Source organism: Oncorhynchus kisutch, unplaced genomic scaffold (assembly GCF_002021735.2).
Source record: "Oncorhynchus kisutch isolate 150728-3 unplaced genomic scaffold, Okis_V2 Okis03b-Okis08b_hom, whole genome shotgun sequence".
NCBI lineage: Eukaryota > Metazoa > Chordata > Actinopteri > Salmoniformes > Salmonidae > Oncorhynchus > Oncorhynchus kisutch.
Genome location: NW_022261980.1, coordinates 13,776,999 through 13,804,852, shown reverse-complemented (window position 1 = coordinate 13,804,852; position 27,854 = coordinate 13,776,999). Strand labels below are relative to the sequence as shown.

Sequence of the window (27,854 nt, the reverse complement as noted above, 5' to 3'; positions counted from 1 at the left end):
CGCACGCACGCACGCACACACACACACACACACACACACACACACACACACACACACACACACACACACCTCTATAAGAGGAAGTATGAGACAAGGTCTCCCGTTGCAGTGAAAAATGAGATGAAGGTGTGGCCTTCCAGCAGGTAGAGACCAGGGCGCCATGGTTACCTAGAAGGATTTACATGTTCCCCACGACAATAGTGGAGAGCTCTAGAGACAATACCATTGTGACAACACAGTAGGAAGCTATAGAGACGCACAGCTTGGGTACTAGTGAAATGGAATAAACTAGACTAAACCCCTCAAACTACTTCCTGGGAAACATGTTTTCTTGTGTCTGATTGGTTACCATGTGAAGCATACACACCTCAGACATAGAATATTCTGAGAAGTGCTGAGAGAATACATGATCAATCTGAAAGGAGTGTGCCAGTATCATCAAAACAGATCTTTATATACAGTACCAGGCAAAAGTTTGGACACACCGACTCATTCAAGGGTTTTTCTTTATTTAAAAAAAACTATTTTCTACATTGTAGAATAATAGTGAAGACATCAAAACTATGAAATAACACATATTGAATTCTGTAGTAACCAAAAAAGTGTGAAACAAATCAAAATATATTTTAGATTCTTCAAAGTAGCCACCCTTTGCCTTGATGACAGCTCTGCACACTCTTGGCATTCTCTCAACCAGCTTCATGAGGTAGTCACCTGGAATGCATTTCAATTAACAGGTGTGCCTTGTTAAAAGTTCATTTGTGGAATTTCTTTCCTTCTTAATGCGTTTGAGCCAATCAGTTGTGTTGTGACAAGGTAGGGGTGGTATACAGAAGATAGCCCTACTTGGTAAAAGACCAAGGGTGTCGGGTGCCTTGTCATCTATATAGGGAGTAGAGAGCCTTGTCTTCTATAGGGAGTAGAGAGCCTTGTAGGGAGTAGAGAGCCTTGTATGGAGTAGGGAACCAGTTAAGCCACACCCTAACTAGTTGCACATTCACTTTACCCCAGGTGGGAACGGTTTTACTTTATCATTTAGTCGCAGGAGAGTTAGTAAACTGGAAATACTGGTGGAGCAGAAGCAACCTTTGGCCACGGCTGCCTTCTGTCATTACATGTAGTTGTTGTATGATACAACATTAATTGACTGAGGTTTGGACTACCTTACACCTTCCTACCTGCCTGCATGAGTATGAAACAACAAGAGTTGACCGAAGAGGGACTACTGAAACCTTCCTACCTGCCTGACAGCCATCCCCAGCTAGATAGATCTCCAACCAGGTGGAATGACCTAAACCTGACAGCCATCCCCAGCTAGATAGATCTCCAACATGGTGGAAGATGGCACTAAGAAAGGAGGAAGGAGGTACGTGTATTTTCATGTTTCATATCCATCTGTTTTTTTTACTATAATTTGACGTATTCAAAGTAACAAAACAGTCATACTGAAGGAATTGTATAGGACGTCACTGTACGCACGGAACGCAGGTGTTTTCACAGGAACTTATGGTCACATGTAGGAGGATGCTTGGTTCTCAATGCTCCGCTCAGGTATTTTAACGTCCAACTAACTATCAGTCCAGGAGTCAAAATGCAACGTTGTTGTACAATTGAGTCCCACTGAGACCAATATCTTCTTTTACAAGGAACTTCGACAAATCACATATTTTTTTAAATTTTTTATAAGAATCAAAGGAGAAGAAGGATGTTAGAATTGTGAACATTAGAATTTAAAATACATCCCTGTTCTAGAAATAAATACAAGATAAATGTTACAATGTCAAACCACTTGGACATTTTCATACCAACATTTATAAACTAGCCTAGACTGTACTATAGCACCCTATTCCCTATATAGTGCACTACTTTAGATCAGAGTCCTATAGCACCCTATTCCCTATATAGTGCACTACTTTAGATCAGAGTCCTATAGCACCCTATTCCCTATATAGTGCACTACTTTAGATCAGAGTCCTATAGCACCCTATTCCCTATATAGTGCACTACTTTAGATCAGAGTCCTATAGCACCCTATTCCCTATATAGTGCACTACTTTAGAGCAGAGTCCTATAGCACCCTATTCCCTATATAGTGCACTACTTTAGATCAGAGTCCTATAGCACCCTATTCCCTATATAGTGCACTACTTTGGATCAGAGTCCTATAGCACCCTATTCCCTATATAGCGCACTACTTTAGATCAGAGTCCTATAGCACCCTATTCCCTATATAGTGCACTACTTTAGATCAGAGTCCTATAGCACCCTATTCCCTATATAGTGCACTACTTTAGATCAGAGTCTTATAGCACCCTATTCCCTATATAGTGCACTACTTTAGATCAGAGTCCTATAGCACCCTATTCCCTATATAGTGCACTACTTTAGATCAGAGTCCTATAGCACCCTATTCCCTATATAGTGCACTACTTTAGATCAGAGTCCTATAGCACCCTATTCCCTATATAGTGCACTACTTTAGATCAGAGTCCTATAGCACCCTATTCCCTATATAGTGCACTACTTTAGATCAGAGTCCTATAGCACCCTATTCCCTATATAGTGCACTACTTTAGATCAGAGTCCTATAGCACCCTATTCCCTATATAGTGCACTACTTTTGACCAGAGTCCTATAGCACCCTATTCCCTATATAGTGCACTACTTTAGATCAGAGTCCTATAGCACCCTATTCCCTATATAGTGCACTACTTTAGATCAGAGTCCTATAGCACCCTATTCCCTATATAGTGCACTACTTTAGATCAGAGTCCTATAGCACCCTATTCCCTATATAGTGCACTACTTTAGATCAGAGTCCTATAGCACCCTATTCCCTATATAGTGCACTACTTTAGATCAGAGTCCTATAGCACCCTATTCCCTATATAGTGCACTACTTTAGATCAGAGTCCTATAGCACCCTATTCCCTATATAGTGCACTACTTTAGATCAGAGTCCTATAGCACCCTATTCCCTATATAGTGCACTACTTTAGATCAGAGTCCTATAGCACCCTATTCCCTATATAGTGCACTACTTTAGATCAGAGTCCTATAGCACCCTATTCCCTATATAGTGCACTACTTTAGATCAGAGTCCTATAGCACCCTATTCCCTATATAGTGCACTACTTTAGATCAGAGTCCTATAGCACCCTATTCCCTATATAGTGCACTACTTTAGATCAGAGTCCTATAGCACCCTATTCCCTATATAGTGCACTACTTTAGATCAGAGTCCTATAGCACCCTATTCCCTATATAGTGCACTACTTTAGATCAGAGTCCTATAGCACCCTATTCCCTATATAGTGCACTACTTTAGATCAGAGTCCTATAGCACCCTATTCCCTATATAGTGCACTACTTTTGACCAGAGTCCTACGTGTCACGATCTTCGTCAAAATGGTCGGACCACATCATTTATTAAAGACGTGAGACTTAGAAAAAACCAAAAAGAATAAAGAATAAAGGAACTGTGAGGACAAGGCAGTGCTAACAGGCAACTAAACATAATCCCATAACGCATAAACTACCTCCTCATGCCTGTTGCACACAATGTATATAGACTCTCTTTTTTTCTACTGTGTTATTGACTTGTTAATTGTTTACTCCATGTGTAACTCTGTGTTGTCTGCTCACACTGCTATGCTTTATCTTGGCCAGGTCGCAGTTGCAAATGAGAACTTGTTCTCAACTGGCCTACCTGGTTAAATAAAGGTGTTCTCAACTAGTCTACCTGGTTAAATAAAGGTGTTCTCAACTAGCCTACCTGGTTAAATAAAGGTGTTCTCAACTAGCCTACCTGGTTAAATAAAGGTGTTCTCAACTAGCCTACCTGGTTAAATAAAGGTGTTCTCAACTAGCCTACCTGGTTAAATAAAGGTGTTCTCAACTAGCCTACCTGGTTAAATAAAGGTGTTCTCAACTAGCCTACCTGGTTAAATAAAGGTGTTCTCAACTAGCCCTACCTGGTTAAATAAAGGTGTTCTCAACTAGCCTACCTGGTTAAATAAAGGTGTTCTCAACTAGCCTACCTGGTTAAATAAAGGTGTTCTCAACTAGCCTACCTGGTTAAATAAAGGTGTTCTCAACTAGCCTACCTGGTTAAATAAAGGTGTTCTCAACTAGCCTACCTGGTTAAATAAAGGTGTTCTCAACTAGCCTACCTGGTTAAATAAAGGTGTTCTCAACTAGCCTACCTGGTTAAATAAAGGTGTTCTCAACTAGCCCTACCTGGTTAAATAAAGGTGTTCTCAACTAGCCTACCTGGTTAAATAAAGGTGTTCTCAACTAGCCTACCTGGTTAAATAAAGGTGTTCTCAACTAGCCTACCTGGTTAAATAAAGGTGTTCTCAACTAGCCTACCTGGTTAAATAAAGGTGAGATAAAAATAAAAAAACAGCTGGAAATATTTACCTTATTATGATCCCCAATTAGAGACAACGATAACCAGCTGCCTCTAATTGGGAATCATACAAATCACCAACATAGAAAATCAAACCTAGAACCCCACATAGAAAATATAAACTAGAACAACCCCCCCAGTCACACCCTGACCTACTCTCCCATAGAAAATATAAACTAGAACAACCCCCTCAGTCACGCCCTGACCTACTCTACCATAGAAAATATAAACTAGAACAACCCCCTCAGTCACGCCCTGACCTACTCTACCATAGAAAATATAAACTAGAACAACCCCCCAGTCACGCCCTGACCTACTCTACCATAGAAAATATAAACTAGAACAATCTCCCAGTCACTACCATAGAAAATATAAACTAGAACAACCTTTCTATGGTCAGGACGTGACCTACTCTCTCATAGAAAATATAAACTAGAACAACCTTTCTATGGTCAGGACGTGACCTACTCTACCATAGAAAATATAAACTAGAACAACCCCCCAGTAACGCCCTGACCTACTCTATCATAGAAAATATAAAGTAGAACAACTCCCCAGTCACGCCCTGACCTACTCTACCATAGAAAATATAAACTAGAACAACACCCCAGTCACGCCCTGACCTACTCTACCATAGAAAATATGGGGAAGTGGTGTATTTATCCTGGGAGACATCCGGGCCAAGGTGTGTCTGCATGGAGAGAGTCTCCTCCATGAATGGGGAAGTGGTGTATTTATACTGGGAGACACCTGGCCCAGGTGTGTCTACATGGAGAGAGTCTCCTCCATGAATGGGGAAGTGGTGTATTTATCCTGGGAGACACCTGGCCCAGGTGTTTCCCATGTAGCTGACGACCCTCCCAACTCCGCCCACCGGCATCCTAATAAGGAAACAAGAACAAAGAGAGAATACGGCAGACAGAGTGGGAGGGTCGCCACATGCATATACTGTATGAATATGTAGATATGCCACTATTATAAGGCATATACTGTATGAATATGTAGATATGCCACTATTATAATGCATATACTGTATGAATATGTAGATATGCCACTATTATAATGCATATACTGTATGAATATGTAGATATGCCACTATTATAATGCATATACTGTATGAATATGTAGATATGCCACTATTATAATTCATATACTGTATGAATATGTAGATATGCCACTATTATAATGCATATACTGTATGAATATGTAGATATGCCACTTATTATTGTTATTATTTTTTTTTTCACCTTTATTTAACTAGGCAAGTCAGTTAAGAACAAATTCTTATTTTCAATGACGGCCTAGGAACAGTGGGTTAACTGCCTGTTCAGGGGCAGAACGACAGATTTCAACCTTGTCAGCTCGGGGGTTTGAACTTGCAACTTTTCGGTTACTAGTCCAACGCTCTAACCACTAGGCTACCCTGCCGCTCCAATGCATATACTGTATTATTATTGCCCTGCTATGTTGAGGCAGCAAAGCACACAGACATTTCGCTGAACCTTTTAAACCTGCTGGAAACTGAACGTGACAAATAAAATGTGATCTCTCTCTCTCTCTCTCTCTCTCTCTCTCTCTCCTCAGTAAAGAGATGGCTGAAGGCAGGAGATACTGCGGGTGGTCCCGTTTCCGCTGCGGTTTCCTCGTCCTGCTCCTCATAGCAACGGTCTTCTTCTACTTCGGCGATCGGTCAGTAGAGTGGGTCCCTTCACTAGACAGAGCGTCAAAATGGTGGGCGGAATTGCGTGGCGGTTCAGTCAGCAGATATGGTTCTACCAACACCAGTAGCGAAGCAGTTTCTCTCAACTCCACTGGTTTTACCATAGACGCTCATGAAACTGCGTCTGCCAATTCAACAGATCGTCAGACTTCACGTATCCACTCTACTCAACAGACCATCAAACTCAACACAACTCATCATGAAACTAGTTCCATCACCTCTGCACTGACCATCATCACTAGTCTGATCACAGAGGTCAAGGCAGTTCTGGCCACTCCTCCTCCGTATGTGTCCCCAGGACCGTACCATGTAGAATACCCATCAGAGTACATCTTCATCCTGGATGAGCCAGAGAAATGCCGGGAGCAGAACCCCTTCCTGGTTCTGATGGTGCCAGTGGCGCCCTATAACAGGGACGCTCGTGAGGCCATCCGCAGGACTTGGGGCAGTGAGAGGCAGGTACTGGGCAGAGAGGTTCGTCTGTTCTTCCTGCTGGGACTGCCCAGTGGAGAGGAGACAGAGCAGCTCCAGGAGAAGGTGCTGCAGGAGAGCAAAGAGCACCAGGATCTGCTGCAGAGCGACTTCATAGACAGCTACAAAAACCTGACCATCAAGACCATGGTGATGATGGAGTGGCTGAGCTCTCGCTGCCCCAACGCCTCCTACGCCATGAAGATCGACTCAGACATGTTCCTCAACGTGAACACCTTGGTCAACATGCTGCTTCACGCTCCAACGCAGAACTACCAGACTGGACTAGTGGCCCAATGGGGAGCTGTTCTAAGGGACCGTAACTCCAAATGGTACCTTCCAAAGGAGGTGTTTCCTGAACCAGTATATCCACCTTATGCTCTGGGCCTGGGCTATGTCTTCACCTTAGACCTCCCCAGGAAGCTGGTGGAGGCGTCCAGGCATGTTAAAGCCGTCTACATAGAGGATGTGTATCTGGGACTGTGTATGAGACACCTGGGCATCCGGCCTACTGACCCCCCCAGTGGAAACCTCTTCCAGGTTTTCCCTGTGGCTTATGACCGCTGCACCTACTCAAGGCTGATAGCCACCACCACACACAGTATCACTCACCAGGTCAACGCATGGACAGACCTACACAAACCTGGTCCTCCCTGCTGATCTCCTACAGTAACAGACTGACTGCTGTACCAATCACTTCCTCGTTGTTTGTTCATACACTAACTAACTAACAAACAAAAAACAAAGATGGCGACACCTCCAGGGGATGGGGAAAGGATATACAACATTTCTGGATAGATCTGAAAATATCTGTGCAGCAACTCTCCCCATCCAACCTGACAGAGCTGGAGAGGCTCTGCAGAGAAGAATGGGAGAAACTCCCCAAATACAGGTGTGCCAAGCTTCTAGCGTCATACCCAAGAAGACTCAAGGCTGTAATCACTGCCAACGGTGATTCAACAAAGTACTGAGTAAAGGTCTGAATAGTTATGTAATATCTCAGTTTTTATTTAAAAAATAAATCCTGTTTTTGCTTTGTCATTATGGGGTATTGTGTGTAGATTGATGAGGGGAAAGAACTATTTAATCAATTTTAGAATAAGGCTTTAACCTACCAAAATGTGGGAAAAGTCAAGGTGTCTGAACACTTTCCAAAGGCACTGTATACCTTGGTGAAGAACATTAACACCCCGAATGACCAGTTTCTTCACGTTACGTCCTTTGGGAGAATGTTGTTTTTCTCTGAACCGAGGCAGACACCTTGCTACACCAGTTTTTTGATTCCTAAGGCTTTTTTTAACAAAGACTGAGAGCAGCAGTTATCTGTCTAACGTGGACATGGTGATGGACTGGACAGGACTAAGAAATGGATGCAATGGGTTGGGTCTGTCTGTGGTGAATGTGTGCACTACACTGAAGCAGCAGAAACCCAGAACAAGTTAAACAGGTTTATCTTAATAGAGACTAGTTGGCTGTGTTTAGACAGGCAGCCCAATTCTGATCTTTTCCCACTAATTGTTCATTTGACCAATCACATCTCTTTCAGAGCTGATGTGATGGTGGAAAGTCTAAACACAGCCGCTACACTGCACTTAATAATCAGCTTTGCCCCTTTTCCCAGAGCAAACTGTAACAGGTTCATTTGACCCAGCTTCTCACAACAGGAAAAAGAATACTGGAGCAACAGGACATGTAGATTATAATTAACAACTTTTTTGGTTGTTGTAGGGGTTGATAAACAGTACCTCCCCCTAACCAGGTGTTCTACCTCGTTAGCCAGTACCTCCCCCTAACCAGGTGTTCTACCTCGCTAGCCAGTACCTCCCCCTAACCAGGTGTTCTACTCTGATAGCCAGTACCTCCCCCTAACCAGGAAGTTCTACCTCGCTAGCCAGCACCTCCCCCTAACCAGGTGTTCTACTCTGCTAGCCAGTACCTCCCCCTAACCAGGTGTTCTACTCTGCTAGCTAGCACCTCCCCTAATCAGGTGTTATACTCTGATAGCCAGCACCTCCTCTAACCAGGTGTTCTACTCTGCTAGCCAGCACCTCCTCTAACCAGGTGTTCTACTCTGTTAGCCAGCACCTCCCCTAACCAGGTGTTCTACTCTGCTAGCCAGCACCTCCCCTAACCAGGTGTTCTACTCTGCTAGCCAGCACCTCCCCTAACCAGGTGTTCTACTCTGCTAGCCAGTACCTCCCCTAAGCAGGTGTTCTACTCTGCTAGCCAGCACCTCCCCTAAACCAGGTGTTCTACTCTGCTAGCCAGCACCTCCCCTAACCAGGTGTTCTAGTCTGCTAGCCCGTACCTGCCCCTAACCAGGTGTTCTACTCTGCTAGCCAGCACCTCCCCCTAACCAGGTGTTCTACTCTGCTAGCCCAGCACCTCCCCCTAATCAGGTGTTCTACTCTGCTAGCCCAGTACCTCCCCCTAATCAGGTGTTCTACTCTGCTAGCCCAGTACCTCCCCCTAACCAGGTGTTCTACTCTGCTAGCCAGTACCTCCCCCTAATCAGGTGTTCTACTCCACTAGCCCAGTACCTCCCCCTAACCAGGTGTTCTACTCTGCTAGCCAGTACCTCCCCCATACAGGTGTTCTACTCCACTAGCCCAGTACCTCCCCCTAACCAGGTGTTCTACTCCGCTAGCCCAGTACCTCCCCTAACCAGGTGTTCTACTCTGCTAGCCAGTACCTCCTCTAACCAGGTGTTCTACTCCGCTAGCCAGTACCTCCCCTAACCAGGTCTTCTACTCTGCTAGCCAGTACCTCCTCTAACCAGGTGTTCTACTCTGCTAGCCAGCACCTCCTCTAACCAGGTGTTCTACTCTGCTAGCCAGCACCTCCACTAACCAGGTGTTCTACTCTGCTAGCCAGTACCTCCTCTAACCAGGTGTTCTACTCTGCTAGCCAGTACCTCCACTAACCAGGTGTTCTACTCTGCTAGCCAGTACCTCCTCTAACCAGGTGTTCTACTCCGCTAGCCCAGTACCTCCCTTAAACAGGTGTGTGTTTCTCTTTTGCCTCCAGATACAATTGTTAATAGAATCATTGGAGGGCTCACAGTATATCATTTACCTCAATAGGATTTAAGATGGACAACACTGGGAGAGCAAGTTACAACAGGACAGCAGATTGAACCACTGAAATTGACAGAAGTAACCATTTACTATGACTTATCCATAAGGCATTCATCACACTATAAACATTTCATATTATAACCAGTGGCAAACCGCATTGTTAAAGGTCAATGAAATATATTTATATCTTATGTATCGCGTAATCATGTCATGATTTGCAATATAGCTTTAGATATCTTCATAAATGCGGTATTACAATGACAGCGCAGTGTGAACTTCAATGTCATGTTATACTTACTGAGACACCTAGTGGAGACATAACAGCATGACTAAGGAGTTCATTCACTTACAACACAGACACACAGCTTGACTTGGGAGCGCTGTAACGGCACATTTGGGGGGGGATTGGGTACTGGCTCCTCTTCCTCTATAAAACATAAGACAGAACAGTATGAAGACAGGCAGACACTGCTTCTCCAATAGAAATCCTCAGTTCCACTTGTCATGGCGACTTCGGCTAGCTCAGCTCATGTATAGAAACACGTCTTCGGGTCGGTTGGTTGTGCCGAACTGCGATTGTGCAGACCGTCACACCAGAGGTACTCCTTCGATATCAAGTTGTTCTTGACAAAAAACGTGTCAGATTGTCTCTTTCACAAGGTTGGAGTAATAAAATGTTCAACTACTGAAGACACCTGTTAATTGAAATACATTCCAGGTGACTACCTCATGAAGCTGGTTGAGAGAATGCCAAGCGTCTGCAAAGCCGTCATCAAATCAAAGCAAAGGGTGGCTACTTCGAAGAGTCTCATATTTTGATTTGTTCAACACTTTTGTTGGTTACTACATTATTCCATATGTGTTATTTCATAGTTTTGATGTCTTCACTATTATTCTACAATGTAGAAAATAATACAAAATAAAAACCCTGGAATGAGTCTGTGTTCTAAACCTTCTGACTGGTTCTGGATCTAAACACTGAACAAATTAGTGCAACAACTTCAAAGGCTGTATTGAGTTACATAAGTTAAGGGAAACAGTCAATTGAAATGAATAAAATAAAATGTTATTGGTCACATACACATGGTTAGCAGATGTTATTGGTCACATGGTTAGCAGATGTTATTGGTCACATGGTTAGCAGATGTTATTGGGCACATGGTTAGCAGATGTTATTGGTCACATGGTTAGCAGATGGTATTGGTCACATGGTTAGCAGATGTTATTGGTCACATGGTTAGCAGATGGTATTGGTCACATGGTTAGCAGATGTTATTGGTCACATGGTTAGCAGATGTTATTGGTCACATGGTTAGCAGATGTTATTGGTTACATGGTTAGCAGATGTTATTGGTCACATGGTTAACAGATGGTATTGGTCACATGGTTAGCAGATGTTATTGGTCACATGGTTAACAGATGGTATTGGTCACATGGTTAACAGATGGTATTGGTCACATGGTTAGCAGATGGTATTGGTCACATGGTTAGCAGATGTTATTGGTCACATGGTTAACAGATGGTATTGGTCACATGGTTAACAGATGGTATTGGTCACATGGTTAGCAGATGGTATTGGTCACATGGTTAACAGATGGTATTGGTCACATGGTTAGCAGATGTTATTGGTCACATGGTTAACAGATGGTATTGGTCACATGGTTAGCAGATGGTATTGGTCACATGGTTAGCAGATGGTATTGGTCACATGGTTAACAGATGGTATTGGTCACATGGTTAGCAGATGGTATTGGTCACATGGTTAGCAGATGTTATTGGTCACATGGTTAGCAGATGGTATTGGTCACATGGTTAGCAGATGGTATTGGTCACATGGTTAACAGATGGTATTGGTCACATGGTTAACAGATGGTATTGGTCACATGGTTAGCAGATGGTATTGGTCACATGGTTAGCAGATGGTATTGGTCACATGGTTAACAGATGGTATTGGTCACATGGTTAGCAGATGGTATTGGTCACATGGTTAGCAGATGTTATTGGTCACATGGTTAACAGATGTTATTGGTCACATGGTTAACAGATGGTATTGGTCACATGGTTAGCAGATGGTATTGGTCACATGGTTAGCAGATGTTATTGGTCACATGGTTAACAGATGGTATTGGTCACATGGTTAGCAGATGTTATTGGTCACATGGTTAGCAGATGGTATTGGTCACATGGTTAGCAGATGTTATTGGTCACATGGTTAGCAGATGGTATTGGTCACATGGTTAACAGATGGTATTGGTCACATGGTTAACAGATGGTATTGGTCACATGGTTAGCAGATGGTATTGGTCACATGGTTAACAGATGGTATTGGTCACATGGTTAACAGATGGTATTGGTCACATGGTTAGCAGATGGTATTGGTCACATGGTTAGCAGATGGTATTGGTCACATGGTTAGCAGATGGTATTGGTCACATGGTTAACAGATGGTATTGGTCACATGGTTAACAGATGGTATTGGTCACATGGTTAGCAGATGGTATTGGTCACATGGTTAGCAGATGGTATTGGTCACATGGTTAGCAGATGGTATTGGTCACATGGTTAACAGATGGTATTGGTCACATGGTTAGCAGATGGTATTGGTCACATGGTTAGCAGATGGTATTGGTCACATGGTTAACAGATGTTATTGGTCACATGGTTAGCAGATGGTATTGGTCACATGGTTAGCAGATGGTATTGGTCACATGGTTAGCAGATGGTATTGGTCACATGGTTAGCAGATGGTATTGGTCACATGGTTAACAGATGGTATTGGTCACATGGTTAGCAGATGGTATTGGTCACATGGTTAGCAGATGTTATTGGTCAACAGATGTAATTGGTCACATGGTTAACAGATGGTATTGGTCACATGGTTAACAGATGGTATTGGTCACATGGTTAACAGATGGTATTGGTCACATGGTTAACAGATGGTATTGGTCACATGGTTAGCAGATGGTATTGGTCACATGGTTAGCAGATGGTATTGGTCACATGGTTAACAGATGTTATTGGTCACATGGTTAGCAGATGGTATTGGTCACATGGTTAGCAGATGGTATTGGTCACATGGTTAGCAGATGGTATTGGTCACATGGTTAGCAGATGGTATTGGTCACATGGTTAACAGATGGTATTGGTCACATGGTTAGCAGATGGTATTGGTCACATGGTTAGCAGATGTTATTGGTCAACAGATGTAATTGGTCACATGGTTAACAGATGGTATTGGTCACATGGTTAACAGATGGTATTGGTCACATGGTTAACAGATGGTATTGGTCACATGGTTAACAGATGGTATTGGTCACATGGTTAGCAGATGGTATTGGTCACATGGTTAACAGATGGTATTGGTCACATGGTTAGCAGATGTTATTGGTCACATGGTTAACAGATGGTATTGGTCACATGGTTAGCAGATGGTATTGGTCACATGGTTAACAGATGGTATTGTCACATGGTTAGCAGATGGTATTGGTCACATGGTTAGCAGATGGTATTGGTCACATGGTTAGCAGATGGTATTGGTCACATGGTTAACAGATGGTATTGGTCACATGGTTAACAGATGGTATTGGTCACATGGTTAGCAGATGGTATTGGTCACATGGTTAGCAGATGGTATTGGTCACATGGTTAGCAGATGGTATTGGTCACATGGTTAACAGATGGTATTGGTCACATGGTTAGCAGATGGTATTGGTCACATGGTTAGCAGATGGTATTGGTCACATGGTTAACAGATGGTATTGGTCACATGGTTAACAGATGGTATTGGTCACATGGTTAGCAGATGGTATTGGTCACATGGTTAGCAGATGGTATTGGTCACATGGTTAACAGATGGTATTGGTCACATGGTTAGCAGATGGTATTGGTCACATGGTTAACAGATGGTATTGGTCACATGGTTAGCAGATGGTATTGGTCACATGGTTAACAGATGGTATTGGTCACATGGTTAGCAGATGGTATTGGTCACATGGTTAACAGATGGTATTGGTCACATGGTTAGCAGATGGTATTGGTCACATGGTTAGCAGATGGTATTGGTCACATGGTTAACAGATGGTATTGGTCACATGGTTAACAGATGGTATTGGTCACATGCACATAATACACACAAATCTAAGTAAAGGGATGCAATAAGAATATATAAATATATGGATGAGCGACGACCTAGTGGCATTGGAGAGAAATCAGCCAATAGAAATAAATTCATTAGGCCTTTAACTATGGCCGTCACATGACTGAGAATACAGGTCATCTGTTGGTCACAGATATCTAAACAAAAGTTGGACATGGATCAGAAAACCAGTCAGTATCTGGGGCCTGTTGCACAAAACTAGGATAAGGGATTAAGCCAGGATATCTTGGTGATCCTGGCTCAATTGATCCGTAATCCGGTTGCACTAAAGATAGGGGGCAGGAGGATATGTTATGGTATAAATTACCATGGAGATTTATTCTGTGGAGCTAGCCTGCTCCAGACCAGGCTAAATTCCAGGATCTATTTAATCTCATCCCTAATGTCAGTCAGCAGTCACCACAAATGGAAACCAATAGTTATTTCACTGCTCACTATACATTGTTATCACATATAACTAGACCCACTGTTTTTGTGATCATTAATTTCAATGATTTTGGATAAAAAATGATTTTTAGATTTTGCTATCATTAGATAATTTACAGTTTCCCATAGACTATAAGGCTATATATAGAATATTAGGGCCACAGAGGGGAAAAAAAACACAAGTCATAATATTGTAACCAGTTGTTTTAAAGGACAGTTGTTAAAATGAGTGATGTGGGGCATTTTGTGAAATTGTACTTCAGTATGGTTTCATAAACAAAGACATGCTGATGTGCCAGAATATTAAGTATCACATTGTCATAAGTATCAAAACAATATGTAGCTTTTCTGCAGAAAGAACCAGCCTCATAAATGTATGACTTTATCCTTTTTCTTCAGTGTGGCCCTAGTACTCTGTCATATAAACAAATACACATTCCATATGAATATAAAAACACAATGTGTAACATTATGTTCCTTTATTGAATAAGGACAAAACAAAGCAGGTAAACCATTAGCTCCTTTCGAAACTGAAGTCACAGTGACTCTACAAGATGGAAAGCACAGAATCCAAGCATATTATACAAAATGATACATATACAGACCTTTGAATGTGTATAACACACCCTGCATGTCTGCACACTAAAATAAATGCAGGACAAATCCATACACATCAACTGAACAGACAAATGAATGGATGCAGTAGCCTCCCTGCAGCCTTGTATTACACACAGTATACCGCACAAACATCATAAGAGGCCAAATTCGTCAAAAAACGAACCCAAAAAAACCCAAATTCCTCTGCCACCGCAGGACATATTTAACCAAAATTGAAAGCACACATACTAACTAAAATAATTCAACACATATTGGTCCCTCAGCAGCCGACCACTGTCGTCATCAGGGAAGATTGCCGGATTGTCCCAGTCCATGGCTGGTGGCACTCTGGGGGCCCTCTCCTTCCTCAGGCAGGCCACATTGTGGAGGACAGCACAAGCCACAGTAATATCACATGCCCTAACAGGGCTGACCCTTAATTTGTGAAGGCAGTGAAAGCGTGCCTTCAGGAGGCCAAAGGTCATTTCAACTCTGGCCCTGGTCCTGGCATGGGCATGGTTGTAGGCCTGCTGTGCTTCCTGGGGGTCTGTGAAAGGTGTCAGGAGAAAAGGCTGGCAGCCATACCCCCTGTCTCCCAGCAACACACCAGAGAAGTCACCTGTCAACACAAAATCTCATCATTACTACCTCATAAACACAGTGATATTCTTGACACAGCCATGATGGTTATAAATAGGGGTTGTGTGGCTTACCTTGTGATAGATTTCAGAGGCCCGAAAGATTCTGGAGTCATGGACTGAGCCAGGCCATTTTGCCACAACATTGCTGATCACACAGTCAGCATTGCAGACCATCTGAAATCATAAGATGAGGAATATTACACCAATCAATGCACATCACTGGCAATGCAGAGTGTTCGTCAATGGACAATATCAAAAAGTTATGTTCACCTGAACATTAATGCTGTGAAAGGATTTCCTATTCACAAAATCGGCCTCATGGGCACCTGAGGGGGCTTTTATCCTTATGTGTGTGCAGTCCACTGCACCAATGACATTGGGGAAACCTGTCACACAAAGTAATGAGTATCCTACTATGTGTTAACAGTTGTCCTGTAATTTGTAGATCCTCTTACCTGCAATCCTATAGAACTCCTCTTTGATGTCACAGAGTCTTCTGTGGCCAGGGAAGGAGATGAAGACATCTGCTAATGCTTTGATAGCCAGACACACACTCCTTATTGTGCGGCAAATTGTGGCCTTGTTCAGCTGTTCTGCATCCCCCACTGAGTACAGGAAGGCTCCATTAGCAAAAAAGCGCAAGGCCACACAAACCATTTGCTCCACACTCAGTGCATGGCTCCGTGCAGTGCGGTGCTTAATCCTGGGACCCAGTAGTCTGCATAGATACCTGATGCCATCTGCAGAAAACCTGTATCTTTCATATAGATGGTCATCAGGGAAGGCCAGTGGGTCCAACCGGTCCCTGAAGACCCTTTCTCGCCTGAAGGCTCTCCTCAGCACAAGTGCTTCTTCATCCACCACATCTCGCACGAATGGGCATGCCATTGTCAGAGCAGAAAGGAACACACAATTTTGGGCCTTCATATAGGCTAGTGGCCACACCTGGTGCTGGGGGGGTGGGCAAAAGAGGGCGATGCCTTATAACGATGACTTGGTTGTACTGATTGCTGGGAAAATAAAAAAAAACTTAGAAAGATGCCACCGTCCTGTGTGCTCACAATAAGAGCTCATATGTCATGGCTCACTTGACTTTACGAGAATATACCTAATTTTTATTTTGAGCTGTGTCATCTTCTTGGAGCTGGGGGAAGAAAAATAATGATTAATACATTTGTGTTACAGTTAGCATACAGTGTACATTGAAGGCATATCTCACCTCCCTCAAGTTTTTTTATTTCAAGGTCCAGTTTCCTAATTGTCCTCTTTTTTATTTTGAACTCCAGTGCAAGATTTTCCATCTTTTTCTTCTTGTACTGAATGTCTATGTCTGCCAGTTCTATTTGGCGCCGGAGGTGGTTGCCATACAACTTTCTGATAGCTTGTGAGCTCTGTGAACACAATACAATTAGCGCAGCTGGAATTTGGCAGGATGTGGTGTCCTTTTATTAATACGCACTATGTTGCCAGGCTGGTTTTCCCACTGTATAGCATCTGGGTCCTGTAAAAGAAATTTGATTTTTTGATTTTGATGAGGACTCCTCACCATTGTAGAGTAAATAGTACTTTCACAGTCTTAACATGATACCTCATGCCTTCTGGAATCCAGAGAGATGGTCTCCTCCTCATCATCGTCTCCATCATGTGCTGTTGCTGCTGCACTGGGGCCTTCACCCTATCACATTTAATCGGATTCATATTGAAGCTAGTAGACAAGACATGCCAGGCCTACAGTATGCCTTTGATGGAGTACTCACTGGATCAGCATCGTCTGGTGCTTGTGCTGGTGGCTCTAACAGGAACACAGTGCTGCCAGACACTGCAAGGCAATAGGTAAACCAAAGTCAGACAGTCCAAATTGATTCAATATGAATGTGGTTGTATCCCATGTAGAGATGGAAGGACATACCTTGAATGAAGCGGGTGGCATCTTGGGAGGAACCTATGCTCGTCTCTTTCCCCCCAGGGATCCCCTCTAAGACGGGCCTGCCTTTATTTAGCTCCAAGGCCATGTCCTCTGCTGGGGTAAGGTCAGCCTTTGGTGACCCACCACCCGTGCCTTGTCTGTGGGTATTCTTTTTCACTGCTAAAACAGTACAGACAATGTGTGAGCAGGCACCTTCTGGGTACAATATATGCTTGTGCTTTGTTAAATATTAGTCAGGGACCATACCATTCTGCAGAATGTTCTTGTATTTGATTTTGACCTGCTGCCATGTCCGTTTTGGCCCATTCATGTTTAATCTACACACACCACACACATTTAATGGAGTCACACTGCAAAAAATTACTTGGTATTTTTGTCTTGTTTTCAGTAAAAATATCAAAAAATGATCATAGCTTTATACAGTGTGATGGAGTTACTTTACACAATTTCACTCATATCTGCAGTGCATTTCAATAAAAAATTTAACCGTTTCATAATTACAGTACAACTGCATTTTTGGAGATGTGAATTAAATATTTGAATTGTAATTGCGATGTTTCAGCGGAGCGGTGAGTGTGTAATTGTGCACTACTTACGCATTCAGGCGGTCTGCAATACTTTGCCACGCTTTTTCTCTTTGCTTTATCACTGTGGCGGTGTTGCCTTTCTTCTTAATTATATCTTTTACCTCCTCGTATGCCTCCATGAGGATTTGTGCTTCCGACGGGGAAAAGTACGCGGCTCTAGTTGCCATGGTAAATCAGTTAATCTGTGATCTGTGGCGGGGTCTATTTGAGTGAGCCGTGAGCGCGCACCTATCCAGGATTGGTTTCACCTGGCTTAATGAATCCGTGTCTGCTCATCCTGGCTTGGTCTTTGTGCAACCAATTAAGCCTGGACGCACATGTTTTGGCTTCATTGAGCTCAGCTGAGTCATTTATCCCGGATGTCTTAATTCTACTTTTGTGCAACAGGCCCCTGGTGTGACCACCATTTGTCTCATGTAGCGCGACATCTTTGCATAAAGTTGATGAGGCTGTTGATTGTGTCCTGTGGAATGTTGTCCCACTCCTCTTTAATGGCTGTGTGAAGTTGCTGGATATTGGTGGGAACTGGACCATGATGTCGTACACGTCAACCAGCAGGAAGGTGTCCATACTAACGCTTCTCATGCAGCTCAACCAGCACCATGAGCCACGCACTCACCAAGCCCAAGCCCAAGCCCAGGCCCAGGCCCGTCGACCCCCAGGGTGCACCATGCCTCTGGACTGCATGACTTCCAGTGGGCGGCTAACTAAAAAACAAAAACACAGGGGTTTAAATATAACACAGTTTGAATCACATGATCCAACAATTATCCAATAGAAAGACTTGATTTGTTAAACATGCAAATTGGTCACACCTGTGACAGGTACATCCCTCGTTACAAAGGGATATAACACAGGTGTGTCCACTCAGAAACAACTGAACGTGAGTTGGGCTCACACCATAGAGATGGTTAGAGGACTCGACCTTGTATCTGTCCCATTCTGGCGTCTGTGAGAACATGGGCTGCGTCATTGAAGCCATCTCCATACTGAAGTAGTCAATTATCCTCCTCTGTTACTTCTATGAGTTGGTTAACAAACTGAAAGGGTGCATTACTGCCCCCTGGAGGTTGTTGTTTGAACAGGTATAAAGCCAAGCTTGGTGATTTACTGCCAGCTGCAGTGATGGAATGTTTGCTGGTTCCTCCTGCTGACCTGTGATGGAATTATATGATTCTTCCTTAATTAACCCATTGGAAATTACGCCTGGTTGACAACTTCAAAATGGTGAAAGTCCTCAATGACGCGGCCCCATGCTAGAATTGAGGTTTTCGGTCACTAAGAGTGCTCTATCTATCTCTATGGTTCACACACACATAAAGGGGCAGGTTAACAGCATGAAATTGACCACTAGAGTGCTCTCTCTATCTCTATGGTTCACACACACATAAAGGGGCAGGTGAACAGCATGAAATTGACCACTAGAGTGCTCTATCTATCTCTATGGTTCACACACACATAAAGGGGCAGGTGAACAGCATGAAATTGACACATCGTATACAAATCATATTAACTCCCCCCCTTTGCCACATATGACACTTGTATTTATTGAATGACAGAAGAGTTGGCCAAGGTGGAATGACCTAAACCTGACAGCCATCCCCAGCTAGATAGATCTCCAACATGGTGGAAGATGGCACTAAGAAAGGAGGAAGGAGGTACGTGTATTTTCATGTTTCATATCCATCTGTTTTTTTACTATAATTTGATGTATTCAAAGTAATACAATTATGGAGTTCTGAGTGAGGTGTTCAATCTATGTTGATGACTTGCCTTGTGAAGCTCTGGCAGAACCTCTGGCAGAACCTCTGGCAGAACTAAAGTTTGTCTGAGATGGTGTTCCTGCTGCTGTTCAGAATCTGGGGTGGCGCTCCTGTTCAGTGTCTGGGGTGGAGGCGCCCCTGTTCAGTGCCTGAGGAGGCGGCGCCCCTGTTCAGTGCCTGAGGAGGCGGCGCCCCTGTTCAGTGCCTGAGGAGGCGGCGCCCCTGTTCAGTGCCTGAGGAGGCGGCGCCCCTGTTCAGTGCCTGAGGAGGCGGCGCCCCTGTTCAGTGCCTGAGGAGGCGGCGCCCCTGTTCAGTGCCTGAGGAGGCGGCGCCCCTGTTCAGTGCAATGTATACTCTGCCACCTTAGAATATGTGAACCACTATAAATACCTGGGTGTCTGGTTAGACTGTAAACTCTCCTTCCAGACTCACATTAAGCATCTCCATTCTAGAATCTGCTTCCTATTTCGCAACAAAGCATCCGTCACTCATGCTGCCAAACACACTCGAAAACGGACCATCCTACCGATCCTTGACTTCGGCGATGTCATTTACAAAATAACCTCCAACACTCTACTCAGAAAATTGGATGCAGTCTTTCACAGTGCCATCCGTTTTGTCACTAAAGCCCCATGTACTACCCACCACTGTGACCTGTATGCTCTCGTAGGCTGGCCCTCGCTTCAAACCCACTGGCTCCACGTCATCTATAAGTCTATGCTAGGTAAAGTCCCGCCTTATCTCAGCTCACTGGTCACCCTAGCAACATCCACCTATAGCACGCGCTCCAGCAGGTATATTTCACTGGTCAACCCCAAAGCCAATTCCTCCTTTGGCTGCCTTTCCTTCCAGTTGTCTGCTGCCAATGACTGGAACGAATTGCAAAAATCACTGAAGCTGGGGACCCATATCTCCCTCACTAACGTTAAGCATCAGTTGTCAGAGCTCACAGATCATTGCACCTGTACATAGCCTATCTGTAAATAGCCCATCCAACTATCTCATCCCCATACTGTATTTATGTATGTATTTATCTTGCTCCTTTGCACTCCAGTATCACTACTTGAACATTCATCTTCTGCACATCTATCACTCCAGTGTTTAATTGCTCAATGGTAATTACTTCTCCACTATGGCCTATTTATTGCCTTACCTCCCTTATCTTACCTCATTACCACTCACTGTATATAGAGTTTCTCTATTGTATTATTGACTGTATGTTTGTTGACTCCATGTGTAACTCTGTTTGTGCCGCTTTGCTTTATCTTGGCCAAGTCGCCGTTGTAAATGAGAACTTGTTCTCAACTAGACTACCTGGTTAAATAAAAGGTGTTCTCAACTAGACTACCTGGTTAAATAAAGGTGTTCTCAACTAGACTACCTGGTTAAATAAAGGTGTTCTCAACTAGCCTACCTGGTTAAATAAAGGTGTTCTCAACTAGCCTACCTGGTTAAATAAAGGTGTTCTCAACTAGCCTACCTGGTTAAATAAAGGTGTTCTCAACTAGCCTACCTGGTTAAATAAAGGTGTTCTCAACTAGCCTACCTGGTTAAATAAAGGTGTTCTCAACTAGCCTACCTGGTTAAATAAAGGTGTTCTCAACTAGCCTACCTGGTTAAATAAAGGTGTTCTCAACTAGCCCTACCTGGTTAAATAAAGGTGATCTCAACTAGCCTACCTGGTTAAATAAAGGTGTTCTCAACTAGACTACCTGGTTAAATAAAAGGTGAAATAAAAAAAGTTATCTAAAAAAATCTTAGAGTATCTGTGTCTTCTCTCATTGGTCGAGACGGGTGGGTGAACACTCCCGAAGAGCTGCACCTCATCTGCTTGACTCAGAACTCAAGCATGGCTTTGAGTGCCACTCTCCTATCTAGATCAATGAGAGATGACCAATGTATGTGATCACATGCACATCAGAAGTCTGTTCTGACGTTTTGTTTTAAACTAAGTATCATTCCAGAAGTTAAAATGGCACCATTGTTGAGTCTAGAAATCAAATCAGAACGTCCTAATCTATTCGATAACTGTTAATATACATCATTTTTTGAAGACCGCAATGCCACAGAAACATAATGATGGTGAGTGTTTTTTATACAACTCAAGGATGTACAAGATGACTTCACCATTTGTGTTTCTCTCCTCCCAGTCAGGAGATGGCGGAAGGTGGGAGACGCTGCTGCTGGTCCTGTTTTCGTTGCCGTTTCCTCATCCTGCTCGTCACCGTGGCGGCCATCTTGTTCTTCACCAACCACAAGTCAGCAGAGTGTGTCCCAAGATGGTGGGCAGAATACCACGGTCGTTCAGTCAACACCAGTAGCGAAGCAGTTTCTCTCAACTCCACTGGTTTTACCATAGACGCTCATGAAACTGCGTCTGCCAATTCAACAGATCGTCAGACTTCACGTATCCACTCTACTCAACAGGCCATCAAACTCAACACAACTCATCATGAAACTAGTTCCATCACCTCTGCACTGACCATCATCACTAATCTGATCACAGAGGTCAAGGCAGTTCTGGCCACTCCTCCTCCGTATGTGTCCCCAGGACCGTACCATGTAGAATACCCATCAGAGTACATCTTCATCCTGGATGAGCCAGAGAAATGCCGGGAGCAGAACCCCTTCCTGGTTCTGATGGTGCCAGTGGCGCCCTGTAACAGGGAGGCTCGTGAGGCCGTCCGCAGGACTTGGGGCAGTGAGAGGCAGGTACTGGGCAAAGAGGTCCGTCTGTTCTTCCTGCTGGGACTGCCCAGTGGAGAGGAGACAGAGCAGCTCCAGGAGAAGGTGCTGCAGGAGAGCAAAGAGCACCAGGATCTGCTGCAGAGCGACTTCATAGACAGCTACAAAAACCTGACCATCAAGACCATGGTGATGATGGAGTGGCTGAGCTCTCGCTGCCCCAACGCCTCCTACGCCATGAAGATCGACTCAGACATGTTCCTCAACGTGAACACCTTGGTCAACATGCTGCTTCACGCTCCAAAGCAGAACTACCAGACTGGACTAGTGGCCCGACGGGGTGCTGTTCTAAGAGACCATAACTCCAAATGGTTCCTTCCAAAGGAGGTGTTTCCTGAACCAGTATATCCACCTTATGCTCTGGGCCTGGGCTATGTCTTCACCTTAGACCTCCCCAGGAAGCTGGTGGAGGCGTCCAGGCATGTTAAAGCCGTCTACATAGAGGATGTGTATCTGGGACTGTGTATGAGACACCTGGGCATCCGGCCTACTGACCCCCCCAGTGGAAACCTCTTCCAGGTTTCCCCTGTGGCTTATGACCGCTGCACCTACTCACGGCTGATAGCCACCACCACACACAGTATCACTCACCAGGTCAACGCATGGACAGACCTACACAAACCTGGTCCTCCCTGCTGATCTCCTACAGTAACAGACTGACTGATGTACTAATCACTTCCTTAGTTTGTTCTTGGCAACGATGTAAATCTGGTGAATTTGTAATGCATTTCCACTTTAATTAAATCGTTTAATAATCATGATGATGTTACTGAATTTGGATTAGACACACTTCCAGTCTTATATCCTTTGTGGTGCTGGGTTGTTACTTACTGCCCCCCCCCCCAAAAAAAAAAAATCTACATTGGAGAACACGATATCGTACTGAAACTTGTACAGAGGTACAATTTTGTGTGTGTGATATTTTTCTACTTTATTTTAATGACATGTTTTATTTCATGGTCTAAATGTATATAAAGAGTAGTTTTACAACTTTCTCTCATTATTATTATTATTACAATGATCTATCCATGCTCATTGTTATGTATGTTCAGTAGAAGGTTTGCATGATTATAGGTTTATGTGTATAAGGCATATGAACTAGTTCCTTGAGAAGCTAGCTGGGGGACCAGCGCTGGTTTAGTTCTGGGTTCAGAGATGATTTAAATGATAATGCCCAAGGATATATTGACATGGGTGTGGTTAGGCCAAAGACAACGTTTGCCAATATGTCCTCCAAACACTGGCTTCAAGGACATTATCACTTTTATGCAATGGGATGACCAACATATTAAAATAATGATTGACATATTTTCATTAAAGACATTATTCTGATGAATTTATTCATTCTATTTCATCCTTCCACAAGATATAGTCACGACACAAATCTAGGGTTGCTACCAAAGCCGACTGGTCGTTCGTTCTATCGGTTCAGTTTCCAGAGACGCGACCCAGTTGTTCATTCTTTTAGTTCTGTATCTATGGACGCGCCCCGGTCGTTTGTTCTAAATGTTCCATTGCCATACTGTCTGGCCATGTTCTTGTCCCTTGCTTTCTAGCTAGCCAACTACGTCTGACTTAGAGTCACGTCAAACAGAGCACACCGAATAACAACAGCAGCTGCATTTGTTTAAGCTGTTTTCTAGTGACATTTATTTTGATACGTCCATAACAATGAGCTAATAAGCGCAATTTTCGCCTCGCATTGAAAATTTGCTCACTCGTCAGGGCACTGTTGTTCAGAGGAGCAAGCCAACAACACAATCACTTCAAACTGAAGCTGGAAAGAATGCAAATTAGCTGCACTTCATTTCGTTGGACTTTTTTTCAATTTACATTTCTTACATCCTTAAAAATGACGCCAGCTGATTCATGATTTAGACTGGCTGAGAAATGCTGCCTGCCTGTCTGTTTTGTCCCGACTGTTCATTACTATGGGACAGCTGGTGAGAATTTGAATATTGAAGCAATGTTGCAAATGTCAGAGAGACAGACAGTAAGGTTTATACAAATCTCCGCTGTTGAAAACTAAATGTGAGACTATGCTTTTCATAGTGGAGATCAAGTTCATAAATTGCCTGGCTGGGCTGACGAAACTTTGTATTGCGGAGTCAGATGGAACAGAGTAAATAGGCATTTTTAACGCCATAGATTTAGCTGGTGGTAACTTGTGGAATAGACACCGGCTGGAATGCGGTTTTAACCAATCAGCATTCAGGATTAGACACACCCATTGCATAAAAGCTGTCTATAGATTTATTTTTATTTTTTATACATACAAACTCGAGTACAAACAATGGTTAGCAGAATCGTTTGAGGGCTCACAGGGTACCGTTTACCATGATAGGATTTTATAAGACGGACAACACTGGGAGAGGATTGCAGATTGATTTTATAAGACGGACAACACTGGGAGAGGACTGCAGATTGATTTTATAAGACGGACAACACTGGGAGAGGACTGCAGATTGATTTGATAAGACGGACAACACTGGGAGAGGACTGCAGATTGATTTTATAACACATACAACACTGCAGATTGAACCACTGAAGTTCCCAGAAGGGGATTATATCAACAAGTGAAAGCGAACATCATGTCACGTTATCGTCTCACTGAGATATCTAGTGGACACAACAGCATAACCGAGGAGTTGAATTTCCTATGTCCCTAAGACCATTGATCAATAGGTCATTGACTAATACACAAAGACAACATATTAGTTATACACACCAGTGGGAAACCCCAGCAGTTCTACTATCTGTATACAGCAGGAACAGACATTTTCTACCTCATCAATTTACCAAAGTCCAGGTTCTAGAAAACCCCCCCGGCATAAGACATTTTACAGCCATATTCCAACCAAACCATTTTACAACCATATTCCAACCAATATTGCTTGAATGATCTGTCCAATTCACATTCACATTCATAGTCGGCAGGGTGGCCTAGTGGTTAGAGTGTTGGACTAGTAACCAGAAGGTTGCAAGTTCAAACCCCCGAGCTGACAAGGTACAAATCTGTCGTTCTGCTCCCTGAATAAGGCAGTTAACCCACTGTTCCTAGGCCGTCACTGAAAATAAGAATTTGTTCTTAACTGACTTGCCTAGTAAAATAAAGGTAAAAAAAACATTTGTTTTTTTTTTAAAGACGAAAATATCTCAACAGGAATCTAAGGTGAGTTTTAAAACAAACACAACTTCTTTTTTATTTTTGGTGAGAAATCTCACTACTTAAATGGTTATTTATTCTATAATCATCTCTATAAGAATGAATCTAATCCAAGGTTGTGTCTGTGTGTATTAAGCACAGACACAAATTGTGGCCCATAGGGCTCTGGTCAAACGTAGTGCACTACATAGGGAATAGGGTGCCATTTTGGACATGTGCGTATCATAGTGCACTACATAGGGAATAGGGTGCCATTTTGGACAGGGATGTATCGTAGTGCACTACATAGGGAATAGGGTGCCATTTTGGACATGTGCGTATCATAGTGCACTACATAGGGAATAGGGTGCCATTTTGGACAGGGATGTATCGTAGTGCACTACATAGGGAATAGGGTGCCATTTTGGACACGTGCGTAACACTTAACCTAATCCAAGAGATTAAATCATCTGTCTGGGTACAACACATGTGCATGCCACAGGGATGGTGACCGAGTCGACTGTCACCAGGTAGTGTCGAGGGTTGCCAGGGCACACAGTCTTCTGGAGCACGGTGATAGTGGCCAGAACGGGGACAGAGTTATATGTCTTGTCCTCGTGCTTGTTGACGATGCAGCCCTCATACAGACACTCAGCCACCAGGATTTTAGCAGGAATCCTGTCCTCTCTCTCATCGATTCTGTAAGAGAGCGACGTCGTGAAATGATATCAGAAGCCCAACGTGATGTCACAGTGTAGCCTGATATTATCGGAAACGTCCACTGATTAGATATATGCATTGAATTTGATGAATGGCATCAAAAAAATGAAAATACATGCACATTAATAGCATCATTAAATGATTAGTAACTATTTGACCTTTTCATAGGCTTTTACTCCATTCTTTGTGTTTGTCTTCAAAACGTTTGAAACATCATGTCAATCATGTGCCGTCAGTCCTGCCATCCAAAGCTGACTATTCATTTGAGAGTTCTATTTCCCCAGTCCCATCCTTCAGTTTACCAAACAAAGTGTCAGGACCAGGCCGTTGAAATGACGCTATTACATATTGTGCTGTTTTACAGAATGCTGAAGGGCGATACCTTACCTGTACCGCCAGGGGGAGAGAGAGCGGTTGTTGAATTGCACCGATGACAGAGACCCAGTGTGGAGTTGGAAGCTGGGGCAGCTCTGTCTGTCCCATTGCCGTTGCAGGTGGATGCTGTCAGACACAGCCGTCCTAAAGCAGTGGATGCTCATGATGAACCTTGAAGCCCGCCGATCCACACCCCTCTGATTGAAACATCTCTTTGCTGACGACAGCCATACAAAACTCAGGCAACCGCAGATGCAAAGAACTAACATCTGGAAAACGGCGAAGAAAGCAAAAGTTTTTCATGCGACAACAAGTAGATCGTAAATAATAATAATAATCAATGTGCATAGCAGAAGTTTAAAACTCAGATGATCAACAACAACAAAAATTAAACAACTAATTGATCGTTTGACACGCACATCGAAACCATTAGCCTATAATAACCTGTCCCTAAACATATTCCATTCATATACAATGTCATTAAATATCATTTAAAATACTAATTTAATTATATATTTCAAAATAGCATAATGCTTTAATTCTGCAGACTGACCCGTGTCATCCTCCAACTGTGTTTTTTAAACGAAAAGACCAGGTGGCTGCAGGAGTCTGTTCTCAATGTGCCATGGTTGCCCTTCCCCTGTCACTGTTTATATAGTGACAGTTGTAGGCCACTTTCTCCTGGGGAAACCCGAGACGGAAATGAAACGATTAAACTCTATACCGCCGCAGTACATTACACCGATATCCTTTTCCTCAACCGCTTCATTGCTAATCACCGAGAATGTCGGATACGCAGTGGCGTCATTCAAAGCGCTAAAGGAATGCGAGATTGATTCTAGGTTATTCATCACCAAAACTCAGTACGCTAGATCTGAATTAGATTTTCTATTAACATTACCATGGTTGTATTATTGAACATGAAACGTTCACTTTGCACTTTAGGAACCGTTTTAAAACGAGTTAGTTATTCTACTTTTACTCCAAATATAATTCCCTCCAACATGATTATGCTGTTCATACTATGAATAAATCTCTTTCTTTCTTTCTAAACACATATTGTCTTTTATGGTGCATTTACTTGAGGTAATTC

At 43.3% G+C, this 27,854-nt stretch overlaps 2 protein-coding genes across 4 annotated transcripts; one reads left to right on the top strand and one right to left on the bottom strand.

Annotated features, from left to right (window-relative positions):
- The first annotated feature begins 1,039 nt into the window (after window positions 1–1,039).
- Window positions 1,040–23,396, top strand: LOC116359668 (beta-1,3-galactosyltransferase 1-like). Of its 3 annotated transcripts, none has more exons than XM_031812901.1 (3): window positions 1,040–1,366; window positions 5,996–6,225; window positions 22,124–23,396. In XM_031812901.1, the coding sequence occupies exons 1-3, from the start codon at window positions 1,332–1,334 to the stop codon at window positions 23,158–23,160; spliced, it is 1,302 nt and encodes a 433-aa protein (XP_031668761.1). In that variant the 5' UTR covers window positions 1,040–1,331; the 3' UTR covers window positions 23,161–23,396. The 3 variants fall into 3 exon arrangements, with proteins under 3 accessions (XP_031668761.1, XP_031668763.1, XP_031668762.1); XM_031812903.1 differs by lacking the exon at window positions 5,996–6,225 and adding an exon at window positions 19,587–19,671 and having other exon boundaries at window positions 1,041–1,281; window positions 21,927–23,396; XM_031812902.1 differs by lacking the exons at window positions 1,040–1,366; window positions 5,996–6,225 and adding exons at window positions 19,222–19,240; window positions 19,573–19,671 and having other exon boundaries at window positions 21,927–23,396.
- A 1,578-nt stretch (window positions 23,397–24,974) lies between these two features.
- On the bottom strand, window positions 24,975–27,497 carry LOC116359663 (interleukin-17C-like). Its single transcript, XM_031812886.1, has 3 exons — window positions 27,315–27,497; window positions 26,774–27,030; window positions 24,975–26,365 (listed from the first exon to the last, which is right to left on the bottom strand). The coding sequence occupies exons 1-3, from the start codon at window positions 27,321–27,323 to the stop codon at window positions 26,128–26,130; spliced, it is 504 nt and encodes a 167-aa protein (XP_031668746.1). The 5' UTR covers window positions 27,324–27,497; the 3' UTR covers window positions 24,975–26,127.
- Between the last annotated feature and the right edge of the window lie 357 nt (window positions 27,498–27,854).

Bases quoted from the DNA above. Each gene is read 5' to 3' on its own strand.
- LOC116359668 (XM_031812901.1), top strand. From the start codon at position 1,332: ATGGTGGAAGATGGCACTAAGAAAGGAGGAAGGAG. The intron at 1,367-5,995 runs GTACGTGTATTT...CTCTCTCCTCAG, and splicing joins ACTAAGAAAGGAGGAAGGAG to TAAAGAGATGGCTGAAGGCA. The intron at 6,226-22,123 runs GTTTTACCATAG...TCAACTCCACTG, and splicing joins AGTTTCTCTCAACTCCACTG to GTTTTACCATAGACGCTCAT.
- LOC116359663 (XM_031812886.1), bottom strand. The intron at 26,366-26,773 runs GTAAGGTATCGC...GCTCTCTTACAG, and splicing joins CTCTCCCCCTGGCGGTACAG to AATCGATGAGAGAGAGGACA.